General features: G+C 37.6%; 1 protein-coding gene across 2 annotated transcripts in view; it reads right to left on the bottom strand.

The window, feature by feature from the left end:
• LOC111156653 (human immunodeficiency virus type I enhancer binding protein 1) overlaps window positions 1–19726 on the bottom strand; it is a 141012-nt gene that overhangs the window by 57341 nt on the left and 63945 nt on the right. For both annotated transcript variants that reach the window (XM_022517672.1, XM_022517673.1), the window contains exon 3: window positions 9575–9628. In XM_022517672.1, the coding sequence (XP_022373380.1) occupies window positions 9575–9628 (54 nt within the window). The remainder of the gene's footprint in view (window positions 1–9574; window positions 9629–19726) is intronic.

Here is a 19726-nt window from a genome sequence, read left to right as displayed (position 1 = left end):
CGGTTTCAACTGATTCTGCCTCCTCTCACTTTTATTTTCTATTCTTCCTTGCCTGGAATTATATGTCTCCCTTTCATGCCACACATCTAGCACCTTCTCTCATCTGTGGAGAGACGAACACGTCTCTCTGTAGGCCACACATACCTGAGCTCGCTTCCCTTTTGTTCCTTTGGCCCCACACATAGATCACAGCAGCCAAGAGGAGAAATGCCTTAGTAAATCAACAGAAGCACACACTACGCTTTTAAGTCACTGGGCAACATTATTTACATAGAAGATACGGAGGCGTATGCATGATGAGGTCAGTTACTCAAGAGGCAAAGACAGTAAGCTGGGCATAGCCTGCTTTTATTCTTATCATTCTCGATGAATTTCCAAGTGAACCAACAGAAAAAAGATCCATTCCTTTGTTTTTCACAGTTCTTAGGGACGCTGTCCTCAAGGTAGCTCAAATCCAGCCTTCACCACCGGAACCACTTCAGCTCTCTCACCACAAAATGAAGCCGTGGACGTGAATACACTCCACAGACTCTCAAACAAACAGGTTTCGGATATTTTAATCTCCCTGAAATGAGGATTCATCTTCTACTCAATTATAAGAGTACTGTGTCATGATTTAATGGGTAGTGACTTTCCCTTTCTAAATGGTGCATGAGATCATCGTGAATCTCACAATTAATAGCATCTTGAAGTCAATGGAATATGCAATAAAAGTACAAAAGAATGCAAGTCTGTGATAGTCTATGAATCCTATATGAATCCTATAAAACAAAAATCTTGTTAGCTACTTAAGTCTCTGATTTAATGAATGATTCATCAACAGACAGTAATCAGCAACGGAAGTTTCTTTCTAATAGTAAGGTATTAAGGATTTTGCTTCTTCTCACATTTTATGGGAAACAGAGCATTAGTTTCACTGCCTTTAAAAAAAAAAAAAAGATTTGAGAGAGAGTGAGAGTGAGAGTGTGCACGTGCACAGGACAGGCAGAGGGGGACGGGGAGAGAATCCAAGCAGAATCCCTGCTGGGCACAGAGCCTGACCAGAGGCATGACTTGATGCAGGCTTGACCTCAGGACCCTGAGATCACAACCTGAGCAGAAACCAAGAGTTGGTTCCCTAACCAACTGCGCCCTTAGTTTTTCTTGCATTTAAACACCATGAGTAAAGAATATTTAAAGACACTTGTTTTACACTAATGAACTAAAAAATGCTTTATGTTATTTATCATTGTGCAAATCATCTTCTATATGGCTGGCACAGTCCATCTGAAAGGTAATCATCTCTTGGGATTTAGTATTTTTAAATCTCAAAATATTAACCAGATTGCCATAGGATACCTTTAAGTCACACACATTGCACAAATAATTAAAACAATACTAATCTTCTTAGAATTCAAATTAGCATTGTCCATTAAACTCAGAGAATACTTCATGAAACCTGAATGTTTAAATCTAAAATTCCAAGTAATAAAATACAAAAGATGACTTTTTTTCCCGAGAAAACAGAAAGTCTGTTGCTGTTTTCCCAAGGGAAATTTGTTAGGCGCTGCTGCCAGTCTACATAAAACCTCATGAATTTTGATTCTACCAATTCAGATTTCAGGACAATTTGGGCAAGAGCAGTAAAGTTAAAAGTTATCCTTTTAGGGTAAGTTAGACATGTTCTTTCCTATCTACTTCCCAGGGTTACAAAGAATGGCCGACACAGAATATAAATTTATTGAATAAAAGAATGAACTAACACCTTATAAGAACATAGAGTTTTTTTAGGGCATTCATTAAGAAAAAAGCAGAATTTATAAATGTTTTTATTTAAAATAAATATCCATTAACATGTGCATTTAAATACACTATTTCCCAGCAATTAATTTATAAAACCCAGGGACCACAAGTTGCCAAGAGGGCATACTTAACTAGCTAGTATTACCGTACACTAAAGTAATAAAACTGTGTTTCTTTAAAACACTCTCGAGTTCAGACACCTCAATGAAATAGTACACTAGCCTTTCCTCTGCCAAGGTATTTTAATTTTTTATATTGTTAATGCCCTTCTAGGTTTATTACATTTTGATGATGATAATCAAGTTTTGTTCTGGTGCACAAACTTGCTCCCAGACTATTTCTAAGACATTTTTATCTTCCCTTAGATTGCATTCATATTATTGATTTTAATTTACTAAAATTAGCCCAAATTTTCCACAATGCCACCTCAATTTTAGTCTTTCTCAGGAACCATTTCATCGTCCCAAATCTAAGAAGAAACCCTTGTATTTTCCTAAGTGTACTTAGCAGAATTCTTAAGGAAGGGAATGTCATTAGCATTCAAGCATAACCTTATTAACATAAAATATGATCACAAATCAGCCTTCATTTTTTAAAAAATAGCATGTGTGGTATTTAAAACAGAAAAAACATGGGAGAGTTTTTTGTACTGCTGGCGAACTTACTCCTATTATAAGAAGCTTAAAAAAAAAAACATTTAGGAAACTAGGTGAGCAAACTCTAGGTTTCTTATTTACACACTAATTAGAGTTCCACAGTCTAGTTTTCTGCTCATTAGTCTGTCACTCTCACTTCAGAATTACGCAGCCTAGTTTTACACAGATACCTAACTTCCCTCCAACTTCCCGGGATAACAGGAGGGTAATTCCTGGGCATAAATTATGCCTATGTTAACAGAAATCCTACTTGTCAAGAGCCTCCTTGGAGCAAGTCTAAACCTGCTAGCTACTGCAGCAGTGTAGACCCCTTACTGTGTTTCTTAAGACACACAACCCACACAGACATGCTTATGGCCTCATTACCCTCATATCCACAGTAAAACAGATGATTAACAGAAATTATTGGGTTGTTTTTTTTTTAATAAACTTTCTGGTGTTTGGAGTTTAAAAAGTCAGAGTGATACTACTGCTGCTGAAGGAAATTACTGTCATTATGGGGGCGATTTCAGGATTTTGCTGTGAATTACTGTGAAAAAATCCCATGCAAGCTGACCCACAATCTCCACCTTTTTCTAGACTCAACTGTCTGAGTCCTATTTTTCCAGAATTATCACAGTGTTTTTTAAAGGCGGTGACTGCTAACATAATCTCATCACCCAAAGGGTAATTTAGAACAGGACTATCACAGATTCAACCACCACTGGACCACAGCTCTCAACCAGTTATGATGCAGGATAATGTTAGAACGGCACGGTCCGAGACAAGGACTTGAACCCTCCTCGTGCTACTTGCTGCTTCCACTCTCTGGGGGTAACGTTCTTTGACATCTTTCAACTTCAGCTATTTAAGTCTTTGTAACAAGGTAAAATTAGAAAGTGCTGAATCTTGAATTTCTAGCATAAAAGCTAGGAGCATTTTTGTAGGGCATTCCCTGAGAATTTTGATTACACAGTGTTCAGAAACAGAGAGCAAGTTGTTTTAGAAATACAAACTGGTTTTAAAAAACGGTTAATGTCACAATATAATTAAGTGAGAAATCACTAACAAAAACATAAATAAAATCCCCAACAGTGTGGGGGGAGAAATTCTATCAAGAGGGTCAAAGAAGAAACTGGCATAGAAATTAATGAAAGAAACAAATATGACATTGTGTAGAATGTAATAAAGCAATACGCAGAAAGTAATTAATAGTTTTCAGTGATTCAAACAGGAAAGAACAAAGGCTTAAAATAAATTAGCCCAAATTCCAACTTTAAGAAACTTGATAACAGAATAAACCCAAAGAAAAAGAGGAAAAAAATAATAAAAAGCAAAACTTAATGAAATTAAAAGGACAATACAATATGCAGAAAATCAGAAGTTGGTGTAAAATAAGGAAGTGAAACAGATAAGCCTCTGGCGAGACTAATCAAGAGAGAAAAAGCACAAATAAGCAAAATTAACAATGAAAAATTCCAGTAGCAATGAAAGAGAGTTAAGAGAATACCACCAATGACTTTTTGCCAATAAACTTGAAGACTTGATAGAATGTATACACTGTAACAAATATGTAACTTACTGCCTGATTGAAAAGAAAAAAGAAAGTATGAGCGGAACCTAAATATACTGATTTGATACTTAAAAATCTACCCTCAATCCCTCTTGAAAGTCAAAGTATATTCCAAGACCTTCCTGTAAAGCTATCATTCTAATATTAAACATCCATGGGAAGCAGGACAGTTCTCAGATCTCCTCTGTTAAGCTAATATAATTTTGAGACAAATCAGAAAAGGAAAATGATAAGAAAATAAAACCATTATTTCTTGAACATGGACACAGAGTTCAACAAATATTAAAAGATCAATCTAGCAGTGTGTTTAAAAAGACAAACATCAAGACTAAATTGGTTTTATTAAGAGAACGTAAGTGAAGTTTAAACACTAGAATGAGAGAAGACCAGAAGATCGGCTCCACATATGAAGAAAAAGTATTTGATTAAAAAAGCAGCCACTTATGATTCTTTTTAAAAATTTCAATGAATTAAAAAAATAACCTCCTTAAGCTATAAAAACAAAGCAAAACTAAAAAAACCTAACCACTGCCTCCCATAAAAAGACTTCGAACATTTGAATGGTGAAATACTAGAAGCATTCCCTTTAAAATCAAGAAAAAGTCAAGGATATCAACACTACCATTCTTCTGATATTTTACTGGAGCCAACTGGGTAAAATAGGAAAAATAAATAAAGGAACAATGATTTAAAAAGGAAGAAACAAAACTTTGATTGCTTCCAGCTGATATCACTGTCTATAAGAAAATCTAAAGCATTTGCAGATAAATTTTCAGAATGAATGATTCAGGCAAGTGGCTGGATACAAGATGAATATACAAAAGAATCATTGCATTTCTATTTGTCAACAAGAACTAGAAAACAATTTCACATATACAATCAATGAAATCAGCAAAAAAATAAAGTAACAACAAATAAATTCAATAAAATAAATACAAGAGCCATATGGAAAACAAATTACAAGATATAAAGAAATATATGTATCAAAAATATGCTATTTTTATAGCTAGAAAGCCTGGAAATTGTGACAACAGTCACTGTGCCCCAAAGTCAATGTAATCCCAAACAAGATCCTAAAAGGTTCTTTTAGAAGCTGATTCTAAAATGTAAATGGATGAACAGAAAACTAGAAATAGTCAAAACACTTCAGGAATTTGCCCTATTATACTGTATGTTAAAACATAAAGTGAAGTGGGGCGCCTGGGTGGCTCAGTGGTTAAAGCCTCTGCCTTCGGCTCAGGTCACGATCCCAGGGTCCTGGGATCGAGCCTCACATTGGGCTCTCTGCTCGGCAGGGAGCCTGCCTCTTCCTCCTCTCTCTTTCTGCCTACTTGTGCTCTGTCAAATAAATGAAAATCTTTAAAAAAAAAAAAAATTATAAAAAAAAAAACATAAAGTGAAGTAATTAATACACTGTGATATTAACCTATGGATACATAAACAGAACAGAACAGAAAACCAAGAAACAAACCCATACATATAAGGAAAATTAGTATGAAACACAGAGTAAAGGAAAAATCCACTCGATACACGTTCAGGGACAAAAAACAAACAAACAACCCCCCTCCACAAAAAACAAACAAAGCCCCCACAAAACTGGAACTCTGATACTATATTTTTTTGAAGAATCAACTCCAGACAGATTTTTTTATCTGAATGTGAAAGTTTTTTTTAAGAAGAAAATAGAGAAAAAAATATGTATGACCTTGTGGTCGGGAAGAATATAAGACAAGCAAAGTAAGTTTAAAAATCCCCAAAACAAAAAAATACTAATCAAAAAAGAAAAAGCCTAATAGTTTGATAATATGAAAATCAAGAGCTTCTGTTTACTGGAAGGCAATTTAAAGAAAGTAAAAAATTAAGCTCAAACTAAACCACATAACACGAATAAAGGACCGTTACCCAAGATATATTAAGAAAAAAAAAACAAAGAGTTTTAAAATGCAAGAGATACTCCTAAGCATTTCAAGAAGGTAGAATACAAATGAAGGCATGTTTAATATTACGACTAATTAGGGAAAAATAAATTGAGAGCAGGCCAAAATACTATTTTTTACCCATCCAACTAGAAAAAAATAAAAGGGTTGACAATTCCAAGCACAAAATGAATTCTTAGACACCACTATGCTCCCCATTATATGCCCCCGAAAACTCACAGATGTGCACTAGGATGTGAGAATCTTCACAGCCGCAGGAGGTAGAAATAACTCAAATCCATCAACAGGAGAATGGAGGCACACAATGTCTCACACCATAAAGTATTATTACAGCGAGGAAAAGAAAGAGCTACATTCAACAACATATATACATTTTAGAAACAATGCAGAGTGAACAAGCTGTTAAAATTATACAAGATTATTTTTAATGCCCAAACTCAGGCAAAACTAAAACGTATAATTATTTTCACCAAGCGTTAATACTATGAACACAAAGTTGAGGACGGTGAACACCTCAACAGAGCAGTGGGATAAAACAGCCCAGCGCTCAGGCTGATGCGACAGCCTTGACAACGCACCGGCTCTTACTTCCATGGGTAGCGGGATTAAAGACACCAGGTTATTCTTATGCTATATAATATATTATATATTATATATATAATATAAGCTATGCATGCACTAGATTGCAGGTATCAAATATTATATGATAAAAATTTTAAACTATTAAAACTAAAACTTACAAAGAAAGCACATGAAAGCTCTCCTAAGAAACTGATTTATTTCTCCCCAGTTTATTTTATAACATACTCCATTCCCACACTGTGACATTCACTATTTATTTTTCATTTAAATCCTGTGCAATAATGTGGGGAATAGTGTCCAATACATCAGATTCTAGGAACAAGGAAAGAGCACTGTAAGGAAGAATTTGATGACATTATGGAGAATTATATGAATGCTATATGTTCTCTTTATCCCCAAACCCATTAAAATCAAAATAAATCAAAGCCATTCATAAGCAGAAAGAATAAAAGAAATACATTAACATAATTTTGCATCCTTCTTTATTTTATTCGTGTGTAATGGGCCAAATCACTTTCTCTGCCACCATATTAAACAGATTAATCCTTTCTTAAAATGTTAGAAAACAATAAAGATCTATCAAAGATCAAGGTTTACTTTTTTGAAATGTTTTTTGTGAGGGCTTGTCATTAACGTAGATGCTTCTGAAGATAAATTAGTTACCTGTCCTAATGGTTAAAAATAAAGGAGAGGGGAGAAAGATCCACAGATAAGTTAAGGACTATACTGTCTTCTATGGAAGCAAAGCCTTAGAACCATGAGCGCTGTAGAAAAATAACCAGATGCAGAAGAAAAAGTCAGACTTGCAGGGGTTAAAAAAAAACAAAAAAACAAAAGCACCTTGAAAAAACAGTGAAAAAGTGACCTGTCCTAGATGACTCATCTTAATAAAAATAAGAAACAACAAATTTTTAAAGAACATTATTTGAAGGAAGAAATGAATTTCCTTTAAAAAATATATATATATATATTTTTTTTTTTGAAGATTTTATTTATTTATTTGACAGAGAGAGAGATCACAAGTAGGCAGAGAGGCAGGCAGAGAGAGGGAGAAGCAGGCTCCCCGCTGAGCAGAGAGCCCAAAGAGGGGCTCGATCTCAGAACCTTGAGATCATGACTTGAGCCGAAGGCAGAGGCTTAACCCACTGAACCACCCAGGTGCCCCAGAAATGAATTTCCTTGAATAAAATAGGCAGCTCAGCAAGCAAAGACTTGAGAAATCTCAAAACTTTTATTACTCAAAGATTTTATCTCATATTGTTAAAGACAAACTGATATTATTCCTTAATTATATTTGAGGGAAAAGCTATTTTATTTTTAATTTGCCCAGAATGTGTACGTAAAAATGGAAGTCAAGTAGTAATTCTAGGCAGTGAATTGCAGAGAACTATGCTCACTTGGTATTCATCCTAGGTCTTAAATAAATGTAGCCACTAGATTATTCTGAACCTCATTGTTCAATTTCTTTTTCTAGAACCTTTGTTCCAATTCCTCCTTCCTATCAGGCATTTAGTTCACTCTTCTTAAAACTCTGCCACTAGGGTAAGAAAGAAGGAAAAGGAAAACAGGCACACATTTATTTTTCTACTTGAAGCAGCTCTAACCCATTACTAGATGTAAAAGATCTCTTACAGCCTAGCTTGCACATCTAAATGCTTTATGTCTACAGCGATGGGGGAAGGGATCTTCAGTCAACCACTGAAAGGGACAGCATGGCTACAGCGACTTCTCTGTTCTTTCTAGACTTTTCTGCAAGAATGTCATTAAAGGTGCCTATTTGTTAAGGACCTTCCAGAGTGCATGGAAGAAGGGGGTGGGGAAAAGGAAAACGGGGAAGAGAGACACTTCAGTGCCATTGTACAACACAACCTAACTATTCAGACTAACCCCAAACCATCCTGAAGGTTCACAGGTTGGTTCAAGGGATGGAGAACGTGGATGGCCAGAAATATTTCTACTAAAGACACCTAGCTACAAACCTAACTAGATTAAAAAAAAAAGACATTCAGTTGGAATCCTACATGGCTAAATTACTCTGTCAAAATATTCCACTTTCATTAGAAGATAGAAGGACAAAGAAATAATAGATCATGAAATATAAACGCTCTAAAGGGAGCTTTAATTATGCCCTTTTAATCAATTTTTCTCATTAACATATAGGGTTAGAACACCATCCACTTCACACTGTCTTCCCCTCTGCACTGGCTGTTTTATACTGAATGTATTTTTTCCTGCTACCTGGAAAAGAAACCAGTGTGCTTTCTATGATGACAATCAATTTTTGCATTTAAACTTTTTATTTTTTATATAAAATAAACATTATAATAAAAAACAGAAAGCCACATAAATAAAAGTTAATCTTCCTCAGCTCCTTCTTCCACCATCATAAATATACTTGTGCATAGTCCTTGCAAACTTTGTCCAAACCTGTACAATCATATGTATAAGTAGGTGTGTAAACATATTTGTGTTCACGTGTATGCCTTCGTCATTTGACTGAACAAAAAAATTGAGATTTTTACAAGCTACAGTGCAGTTTCACTTTCCTCATTCAGCAATAAATCATCACCATCAATTGAAATAATTAACATTTCTTTAAAAAGTATATAATATATCCCCAAATATGAATGTATTATAATTTATTCAACTATTTTCTCACTGACTAGCATTCATATTATTTTATTTGTCTCGGGCTTTTGTCCTTACGAAAAAATACTGCATCACGAGAACATACATAGGCACATATATATGTAAACAGCCATCATTAGTCAGTGTATTTGTACTTTTATTGCTACGGGATGGTCTCATAAACAGGACTTTAGAAAGACCTGCAACAATCTTTAATAATCCCACCAGCAATGTATAAATACCTGGGAAACAGTTACAGAATATGATACGTAGCTAAAGCATTTCATAAAGCAGAGCCCATATACTTCTAGACATCAATTAGTCTAAACTGATTTTTAATTTGGTGATATGTTTACATTTAGTAAGGCTGCAATTATAAGGTAGCTATATAGGAATCACTTAAGAATACAGTCTATATGCGGTTGAGTTCAATTTACCTTTTTTTGACACTTCTGCCCCATTAAGTTCTTTTTGTGCTTCTTCAATTTTATCTAAGAAAAAGAAAGAAATTTTACAATTAATTCATCATATACAAATAAAAATACAGAAAAACAAACATACTACTTATACATGGTATCTGATACATAGTAATAAATACTTACTGAATGAATTATTTGTGAAATAAATGCACTTAAACTGTCAAAATAATGATAGAATCCCTTATTTTAAAATTGAATTTCTCCCTTCAATCACGTCTTGGTCACAAGGACCACTTCCAATTAATTAATGTTTCCATAATGCAAATAATGAGTGCATTTCAAATACTGAACTATAGTTTAAAAAATGTCTAGGTGCCTAAGAAAAGCACCTAAAAATAAAACTTTCCTTATTTAAGATATACAAATGTCCAAGAATGATTTTATTAGAGAGATATAACAAACGCCCCCTAAATTAGAAACAAGTCTAATCCAAGTTCGTAGATGGCCTGAGACCTATGCCAAACATGGAAGAACCAGGAAATAAATGAAATGAGGAGCTTTAATTAATAGCCACCCGTCCTGCCAAGCTTTGGTAACAGGATAGTCATTTATGAAGGGGGGCGGGTAGCATACTGCATTAAAGAGATCCTGTATCAAAGTAATGACGACAGAACTGTTTGTTTTGAAGGAGCAGGTGTAACCCAGAAGTAACGCCTAACAAGGCCCTGGGAGGCTGCTCCAGGAGCGGACAGGAGAGGGAGGCACATGCGGGCCCTGAGCCGACAGGTCTTGGATCTGAGGCTCTGAGCACCACTGGCTTTTGCAAAAAAAGCATGTGTTCTACCTTGGTTAACAATTAATTTACAGTTTATAAGGATGCACTTATTTGATGATTATGACAATAACCAGTTTCAAGTTTAACACAGGGTAGTTGAAGTGCTTGTGATCACAGGAGAAGCTACAAAATTCCCAGGGAACTATTTTGTACTGAAATGAATATACAACCAACAATTATATATTATTATAGTTAGTTCATAGAAGTATCACTTAAAAGATTTCAAAATATTGGTACTTCCATCATTTATGCCTTTGGGCATCCACCAACACCCCTAGAATGGTCTCCCAATGCTGCCACCGCTGGCCAAAGATGAGCCTCAGAAATGCATCTTTTCCAAACAAATAAAAGACTCAGATCCCACCACAGGTCCCCTGAACTCCAGTCTACCTGCTGCTTCTCCCGTCCAGCTTGTGGGGAAAGCCAGAAACTCAGAGAACCTCCAATTTACTGACCAAACTTCTTTTAATTGCTCATTGATCCACCTAGCCTACAAAATAAAGGCAGAGTGGGAGCAGCAGAATAAAGGAGACAAGCTAGTTTGAACTATTAGACACTATCAGCATTGATCAAAAATAACTAAATTTTTATCCTGACAAAGGTATCCCCACAGCAATGTCCTATTTCTTTGCTGCCAATTATCAGATTCAGAATGAGACGTATGAGTAGAGGTAACCCGTAGAAATAATAAAATTTTTCTTATGTATAAATTCTAATTATTTCTCATGAAATGACAGGTGAATTTGGAAACCGCCCTTAAACGCCCCCCCTCTGCAAAAAACAAAAAAAACAAAAAAAACCACAAAAACCAGAAACCTCTTATTAAATGTAGGAAGTGGATCCTGCCTCCACAGCAATTTTACTTCAAAGAGAAAAATACCAAATGCAAGGATGAAATCTATGTTCATATAAATAACAAAAGGGCAAGGGCCACTTAAAAAAAAAATAAAATATACTAAGTACAATGTAGACCTTCAAAAATATAAAGACACAAATCATATAATTTAAATACACAGTCCTTGAGAAACGTAAAAAGGAAAAAACACTGTTAGTTCTGTGCCAGCAGTACATCCAAACTCAAGAACCGTAAATAATATATACATATATAGCCTATATATTCACAGTAGTAATGACTGTGTTTAAGAGCTTATGCACACATAATTTGGCATTTTACAATAACACAACTGTTTATTAATAGAATTGACTGTGGCTCAAGGCAACAAAAACTCATGATCTAACACATATTTAAAGAACAGCTGCTATTCAGTATAGGGAGGTTTGGTCACCAGCTGTTCGCATGCTAACCTAACAAATTCTTACAGAAATGACCTCAATTTACATGTGATCACAAAACACTACTCTTTGTTGTTAAATTTTCAATCGAGTTGCCTTTTTCTCTTCACAATAATAGTTCCTAAATCAGCAGATGTAGGACATCTACTATGTTAGGGATAAGCACCTACTTAAATGCTTTTACCTAAGGCTCCAGTTCAATAGGTAAATACAATTTTCATGTAGAGGGCTTCTAATGGCCAATTTTCAAAGCATTTGCTTCGATTTTTAGAAAGAAGTCCTGTTTATATTTAACCTATGCTTTATGATTCTCCTGGTAAAACAGGATGTTTTAGAGACACTCCAAAATCACAGAGAAAGTGGTCATACATTGTACATACTTAATTGGTTCAGACAAGGTAATTTACTGATACTTAAAGCAACATTTATCATTTTTTTGCACTATGACTCAGAGCAATAAATATATTTTTACATCCCCACCAACTGCACATGCACACTATTATATGTATACATAATTCAGAAACAAACTTACCCACACTCCATCCTCTATCTTTTCCTATTAAAAATGAAAAATGCTGCCTTGCCCAGCCAGCTACATTGATTTCACAACCCACTGCAGGATTCTGAACCAGATATAAGCAGCAGTTCCCTACACATCTTTTTTACCTTTTATTTTTTTACCCTTTTCCTTTTACTAAGGCTAACACTTCCTGGCAATAATACATGATCTCCTTATTGTAAGCGTTGACTTGGGGGGCTGGGGGTGTTGTTTAGAATGGGATCTCCAATTCGGAGCCATCTCTGTCACCCCCCTCCCTAGTGTCACTGTTATCTGAGCTAACAATCTCACAGAAAACTACACATTCAGAAATAAATTGTAGTTTCTCTGTTGCTATTGTTTAAGGATAAAAACAGACCCACACCATGTTGGTAAATGCAAAGTGAGGAGCGCGTTCTTACGTAATGAGTTCTTACTGTATTTAAGATGCAATTCTAATTAATTCAACTTTTACGAAATGTACTTTGAGAAGCTGTCACCTGGAAAAGGCAACACGAATAGATCCATAATCTTTCCTAAGTTCCAGAGGGGCCTGTGGCTGAAAGGGTAACAGGCCAGGAGAGGGGCGGGGGTACTAATCGTGTAAGTCATATTTTGGTTCTGCAACTATTAAAAATTTACAACTTTTTATAGATTTTCTTCTCCAATAAAGCACAGAAACTGTTTGTTAATGGCAAAGGCTACAAACGATCTTGTATAAGAGCTTACGTATTTTAAAACTTTTGTTTGTAAAAAATAAATACTTTTGGTTGTACAAGAAAATGATACAAAAATATTGTTTCTGTCATCCTCATAAATAATTAAAGAAAAAAATCTCTTTATGAAATGTAACCTGAAAACACTGAGCAAAACACAGAAAAAAAAAATAAAAAAAAACCACGTTCTAGAGCCTTAGAAACAACCTTTCTTTTAGGGCTCTGGGAAGAAGACTGAATGATTAAAAACAAATCATTTATAACCATAAAGCACTCTTCAAAGACTGGTTCATGGTTGAGTTCCTGCCGTCTGGCCATGTCTATCCTATGGTGAAGTGTGGGGGCCTCCCTCCGCACCACTCACGAGCCTCAGGATGCCTGTAAGACAGCACAGCTCTGGGAACCAACCCACGGGGTCCTTAGGATTTGATTCAGCCAAAGCTGTGTTTTTACCGTGCTGAATGTCTACCCTGTGTCAGGTACAACAGGAGGAATTAGAGACAGGAAAACAAAACAAAACAAAACAGAATGGCTTTCCTACAGGGGCTCACAGATTACTCTATCCTTTCAGTGATCATTTGAATGTCAATTTCAAGGCAAACACGAAGTCTGAATTCCACTGTGCGGCTAAGGAGGTCCCGCTCCGCCTGCCTCCCATTCCCACTCCAGCTTTCTTTCCTGCTTCAGCCACAACTACTGCAGGCTCCATCAGATCCCTTCTCCTGTCCCTTCTCCTGGTGGCGTCCTTTCAAGATTCACCTCCTCCAGGAAACCTTCTTTAAACACCCTCATTCACAAGCCTCTTGCTCCCTTCTCTGTGCCATGAAACCTTGCATGTGGAACCGTGGGTCTCTGTAGCGACACATCTCACGGTCACTGGTCACTAATGACAGCATGACTTACTGATTCGATCAATGCTGACAATAACGTGCCGAGACATGGAAGCACTGGTGCACTCTGAAAGGGAGGAGAAGGCATACCTGTACACAGATTTAAAACTGGCATTGGGTGGTTCCACTTAAGAACTCAGCATTTTATCCTCTTTAACGTTACAAATTATTTCAGCATGTGCGAAGCCATATGGGTACCCTGAAAACACTTGAATCAACTATTTATTGCTCCATTTGGTCAATGACAAGTGATTTCTACCTTAATTTTACTAGCTCGTCCTGCTTTTCGGATCGGCACCTGTCACCCCTGCTCTAACACCATACTCTCCCTCTTCGCTGGGTCCTAACAGCACAAAGCCGAAAGGCTAATAGTAAAATTGTATGAAATAGATCCTAATGAACTGTAAAAGGCACCTCTATTTACTGAAAGAGATACCATCTGATTGAAAAAGGATCACCATATGTGACTGTACTATTTTTACTACTAAATAAGCATAACTCCTACGTCCCCTCATTACCCATCAGTACAAGCTCCTTACTCTTACTGTTTGCTGCTAGAGCTATTTCGGTCAGACTAAATATATGACAATGACGTAATGTTAAAAACGCACCCGATATCCATAACCATTTATATGTGCTCTTTTAAATGAAAATTATCCCAGTGTTCACTACCAACTCAGCTAAGTAAGCCTACGTTTATGTGCCATACGTCTTTGTACCTCTGGACCTCTGTCTTCCAGGCAGATGACACTGGACAATAATGCTGAAAATGAAAATCCTGACTAGTATTATTTCAAAATTGGAAAATACTGCCTGAAGTAAATAGCAAAAAAAAAAAAAAAAAAAAAAAATCAGGCTCAACTCTGTGCTAATGAATTTGAAAATTCTGATTAACTAGTAAAAAGTTCCAGAAATCAAAATTACTCAACTTGATCCAGGAAGAGGAAAACGCCACTGCAGTATAAACCATGGATGAAATTAAGACAGTTATCAGAGTAACACAGAATTACCTTATTTTACATATGTATGTATATACGTATTTAGAGAGATAGAGAGGAGTCAGGGGAAGGGGAGGGGGAATCCCAACCAGGTTCCACACTCAGCACGGAGCCCAAGGTAGGGCTCGATCTCACAATCTTGAGATCATGACCTAAGCCGAAATCAGAGTCAGATACTAAACCGACTGAATGAACTATCCAGGCACCCCTAGAATTACCTTTTTCAAGGTTCCAGGCATAGATGGTTTTGTTCTCAAATTCCTTCTGATTCTGAAGAGCAAAGCATTTTAGAACATAGGATAACACAAAAGCTGTTCTAAGTCATCTTATAAAGCTGACATGACCCTGATATCAAAATGCAACCAAAGGGGCAGAAAAATCAATACCACAGGCTAGTCGCATGCATGTGTGAATACTGATTTAACAATCTATATCAAGAAGTACAGGGGTGGCTGGCTGGCTCAGTCAGTTGAGACATGAGTTCCAAGCCCCACACTGGGCATAGATATTACTTAAAAAATAATAATAAAAAATTTCTCAAAAGATGTGTATGCAAAGTTTGGAAAGCCACATCCAAGAAAGGTATAAAATAAGTATACAAAACTATTTCAATATTGGGAAGAATGCTGTCCTAATTTGTAACAGCAAAAGGACAAGGGAAGAGGGAAAAGGAAATTTTAAAAATGTGCAGAATGTACTTGATTAAATCACATCTCTTTCTTTTTGGATTTTATTTATTTATTTCATACAGAGAGAGAGTGTGCACAGGCAGAGGCAGAGGGAGAAGGAGAAGCAGACTCCCCACTGAGCTGGGAATCTGATGCAGGACTCAATCCCAGAACCTTGAGATCGTGACCTGAGCCGAAGGCAGACACGTAACCAACTGAGCCACCCAGGCGCCCCTAAATCACATCTCCTATTAGTGTAGTAAGAACAAAACAAAACAAAAACAAAAAATCCTCAACAATAAATAGACTTCCCCATATTAACCAAGTATTATTCTAACAAACACCCCAGAACAAAGAAATTGGCCACTAATCACATTATCACTTCCTTGAGAAAGCCTTCCCGGACCCGGTGCCCCACCTCTGATCTGCACCCTAGCACGGTGCTCTCACCCCCAGAGCAGCATTCATTACCGCAAGGTTTTCTGGGATCATTTCTAAAACATTAATGCATGGGGTTCATTCAGTTGGGAATATATGCATTAGCTCCCATGTGCTAGTGTGAGGATACACAAAGATGAGTGATCCCACGTGCAAGAACCTTCAGAGGTAAACTAGCAGTTCTTGCACACGCTGTGATGGTGTGACTCTAGCTAGGGGGCCTGGAGAACACAGAATGGGGAAGTGTGGCTGTTCCGGCAACAGAAGATTCCTGAAACACGTCCACGGAAGAGATACACAAGCTGAACACAAACAGAAGATGAGCGATCCCACCATGGAGAGAAGAGGAGGACATTCAGGTTGGAGAGCAGGAGGAGGATGGAAAGGCAAAGAAGAAAACCAGACAGTGTGTCAGGAGCTCAGAGTAGTTTGGGAGCAAACCTGGAGAGCACAGGTCTAGGGATACGGGGATTGCAAACTACCTTCCTACATACCTAGCAGTTAAAACCATACCATGGAGTTGGCGGAAGCAAAAACGTAACTAGTCGATGAAGTGTCTGGGCTACAGGTAGTAGGATCTTTGGAAACCAGCTCATCCTTAATACAGTGATTAAAATACTATAAATCTAGACTAAGACCATAGAAGGAGTGGGGCAAAGGCCATTCATCACAGTGCTTTTCATACTAGGGAAAAAAAAAAACCTAAATCATTTACAGGATCTGGCAAAAGTAGGTGTTCAATAAATATCTGCTGGGTGAATTCTTGAGAAATAAGTAAATTATGGTACCTCAATATAACAGAATATTATAAAACCATTGTATTTTAGGTTTCTGGAAGGAGGGCCTATTGAACCAGTAACTACAGAAATGGTGGCCCCAGATTATATAGATATTAAGAGCTTTGACAAGGGGTTTTAATGGGCCGCATTCCTTCCAGTTAAGAACCAGTGGTGGGATGAGAGGCAGCCCCAACAGTTAAGGAGGAGGTAAAGGAAACCCAAGAAAGAAGCAAAGGGGGAAAAAAAAGGAATGGCTGAAAAAAATGAGGAGACCTAGAAATAACTTTGGTCCCAGAGGTCACCAGAAGAGTGTTCCACTATCAAATCTGTAGATGATGCACTCCGTAAAGACTGAAAAAGCTTCCACTGGATTGAGCCGTTAGGAGGTCTCCTAGTGATGCTTTGCAAAGCACGCAGTGGGAAGGGGAGGCCAGAGGGCAGGGGCTGAGACAGCGATGGGATGGAAGGTAGAGGAGATAACAGAGCAGAAGTATCTTTCCAAAGATTCAGTGGAGAAGAAGAGAGGGAACTGGGGAGCCACTGAGAAACACAGGGTCACAAGAAGGTTGTTCGCTGTGCTTTTTAGAGAGGCTAAATCAGGAGAAAAGTCTACTGATGGGAAGGATGAGTTTGAGGGAATGCATATCCAACTGCCTCAGTTTTATTGAGATAAGAGGCATGACTGTCTACAAAGGAAAAGAAGCACAGTGTTTCTATAAGGGGTCTTCAAGACTGGCTAAGGTGAGACAAATTACTGATGAGAACAGAAGAGCTGACCGATTTTAAGGACAAGTAAAAGCACCGATAAACAGCGACTAGGTATCTGTGAGGTGGAAACCCGTGGGTATTGCATGGCTCCCATGTGCTATTTATCCTAACAAAGTCTGGCAACCTGGATGAAGAAACGGAGAACGAATGCCAAATTTGGACTTTTCCAGGGAGGAAGGACAAAGAGTTCAGTGAGATGAAGATACTAGAGGATGGGTCATCTGATCAGCCAAATACACAAGATGGGTCGTGGTTTGGCGGGCAGTGGCAAGGAAGGAACCAAACAAGGAGAAGTCAGAAGAACAGAGGGGCAGAGAACAGAAGCTGAGAATCTGAGGCCAGCAAATCTGGCTGGTTGTGATCGATTTCTGAAACGAGGTTCATGGGTTTGAAAAAAGATCCAGAGTTTGGCCGCACGTAAAGTAGGGCAGAGAGAAAGGCTAACAGGACACGAACAATCTGTTCATCTAGTACGGTAATGAGTCATGGAACAGCAAAGATTAGGAACAAAATCTACCATAAGAAAACTCCAACTGTGAAATGCCTAGCCCTGTTATACTTTTACATATACATAAATGTATACCTTTATAGACTTTGCAAAATTGTTCCTTTACCCTTCTCAGAAAGCATGTTTCCATTGTGACACTGAGGAAAAAAAGAGTTCAGAGAGAAAAGTAAAAGCTCCATCACACTTTTAAAAAGATATGGATCAACTAAATGCAGTTTCTTCTATAGAGGATCGTCTGGATATCAAAACTGACCATGGAAATAACAAAATTTATACAAACAGTGAATATGTTCCCACTGAACCAGGTAAGGCTTTTAAATTACTTTTTTGTCCTTAATAACATATCGTCGGTTCCACTTTGCAGAGTTCCTTAGTCTTCATCAGCAGAGCTGGGAACTGTGTTAGCCTGCTGTGCGCAAAATACGCTTTGAATAGTGGGGTAATTATAACTTATTACCCCTAGAGGGGGCTAGGAAGTCCTCTGGTTTTCGGAGTTGAGCATACATTTCCCAAGAAGTAAAAAAGCAAAGCAAACTCCCAAAGTCTCTTTCCTAAACCTCACAGGGTTTCAGAATCCATGAGAAGTCCAGCCAAGAAGGTCAAGTTTGATGAAAAGCTCCTTCTTCAGGTGGCTGCCACAGCAATGTGGACCAAGGTGGAGTCCCCTGATGCCACCAGCTTCCTGGCTCATTTCTAAGTCACCAAAGAGACCCGAACTCCAGCTTGTGGCTCCTTTATTACTGCAGTCATTTAAAAATCTGGGTAGGAAGGCTGCAGCCCCTATCAATCAAATCAACACTAGAAGTTTCCCAGGTGATTCTAATAGGGAGACAAACCTGAAAATCAATGTTCTCTAAATTACAGATATTATCAGGTCAAGATTCAAAATTGTGTAAAACCCAAGGAGTTAGGGGGAAAGTCTTATCAGCTGGCTCCTTGGAGCCACTTTTTATCAAGTAACAGGGACAGGGACAGCAACATCATCTGCCTCATCACAGGGGCTGCTGTTGGTGGATGGACACCGGGAAGATAACGAGGGAGAGCTCCGGGTATGCTCCATGGCTATGGATGTCCAATTCAAGTACGCTGCTAACATGCAAAGTCAAGCCAGGCGTTCTTAACAAGCATTACATCACAGATAGATCGACTGTTTATTACCAACATGAGCCCTAACCTAGAAAATAAATCTCCAGCTGAAAAATGTATGTTTGAAAATACAAAAACTATTTAAACCTAATAAGCTCCTGTGTAAAGATGCTAAAAACTGACATGGATCAAGACAGTTTTCTAACAATCACATTAAAATACGTGGCCCATTTTGGTTCAGATATTATTATTAGAGTATGACAACACTGGTTTCCTCTTCCCACTTGATGATTTCTAACGCTGTGAATGGGAGCAGGTAGTCATGGTAACTATGATGGGGAGAGAAAGGATTAGGAAGACAGAGCGTTCTCATCCTGAGAGGCTAAATGCCAGGTTCCACCAAACTTGAGTTACTAGCCCAGTAATGGATTCACACATGTACACATATGTGTGTGCACGCCCATACACGCATGCAGACAGACACACACACACACACACACACCACACACCAATTCAGGGGTCAGCCTGTAATTGTAGAGATGGTTGAGAGAGACCCAAGAGGTGAGGATCTCAGAGTCTGAAGAGAACTCTTCTGGCCAGCTGCCTCACCTCTAGTCAGCAAATACACACACAGTTTTCCCTGTCATTTTTTA

Source organism: Enhydra lutris, unplaced genomic scaffold, assembly GCF_002288905.1.
Source record: "Enhydra lutris kenyoni isolate GAN:26980312 unplaced genomic scaffold, ASM228890v2 scaffoldscaffold48, whole genome shotgun sequence".
Taxonomy (NCBI): Eukaryota; Metazoa; Chordata; class Mammalia; order Carnivora; family Mustelidae; genus Enhydra; species Enhydra lutris.
The sequence above is the reverse complement of the archived record's forward strand: the minus strand, read 5'-3'. Positions and strand labels throughout refer to the sequence as shown.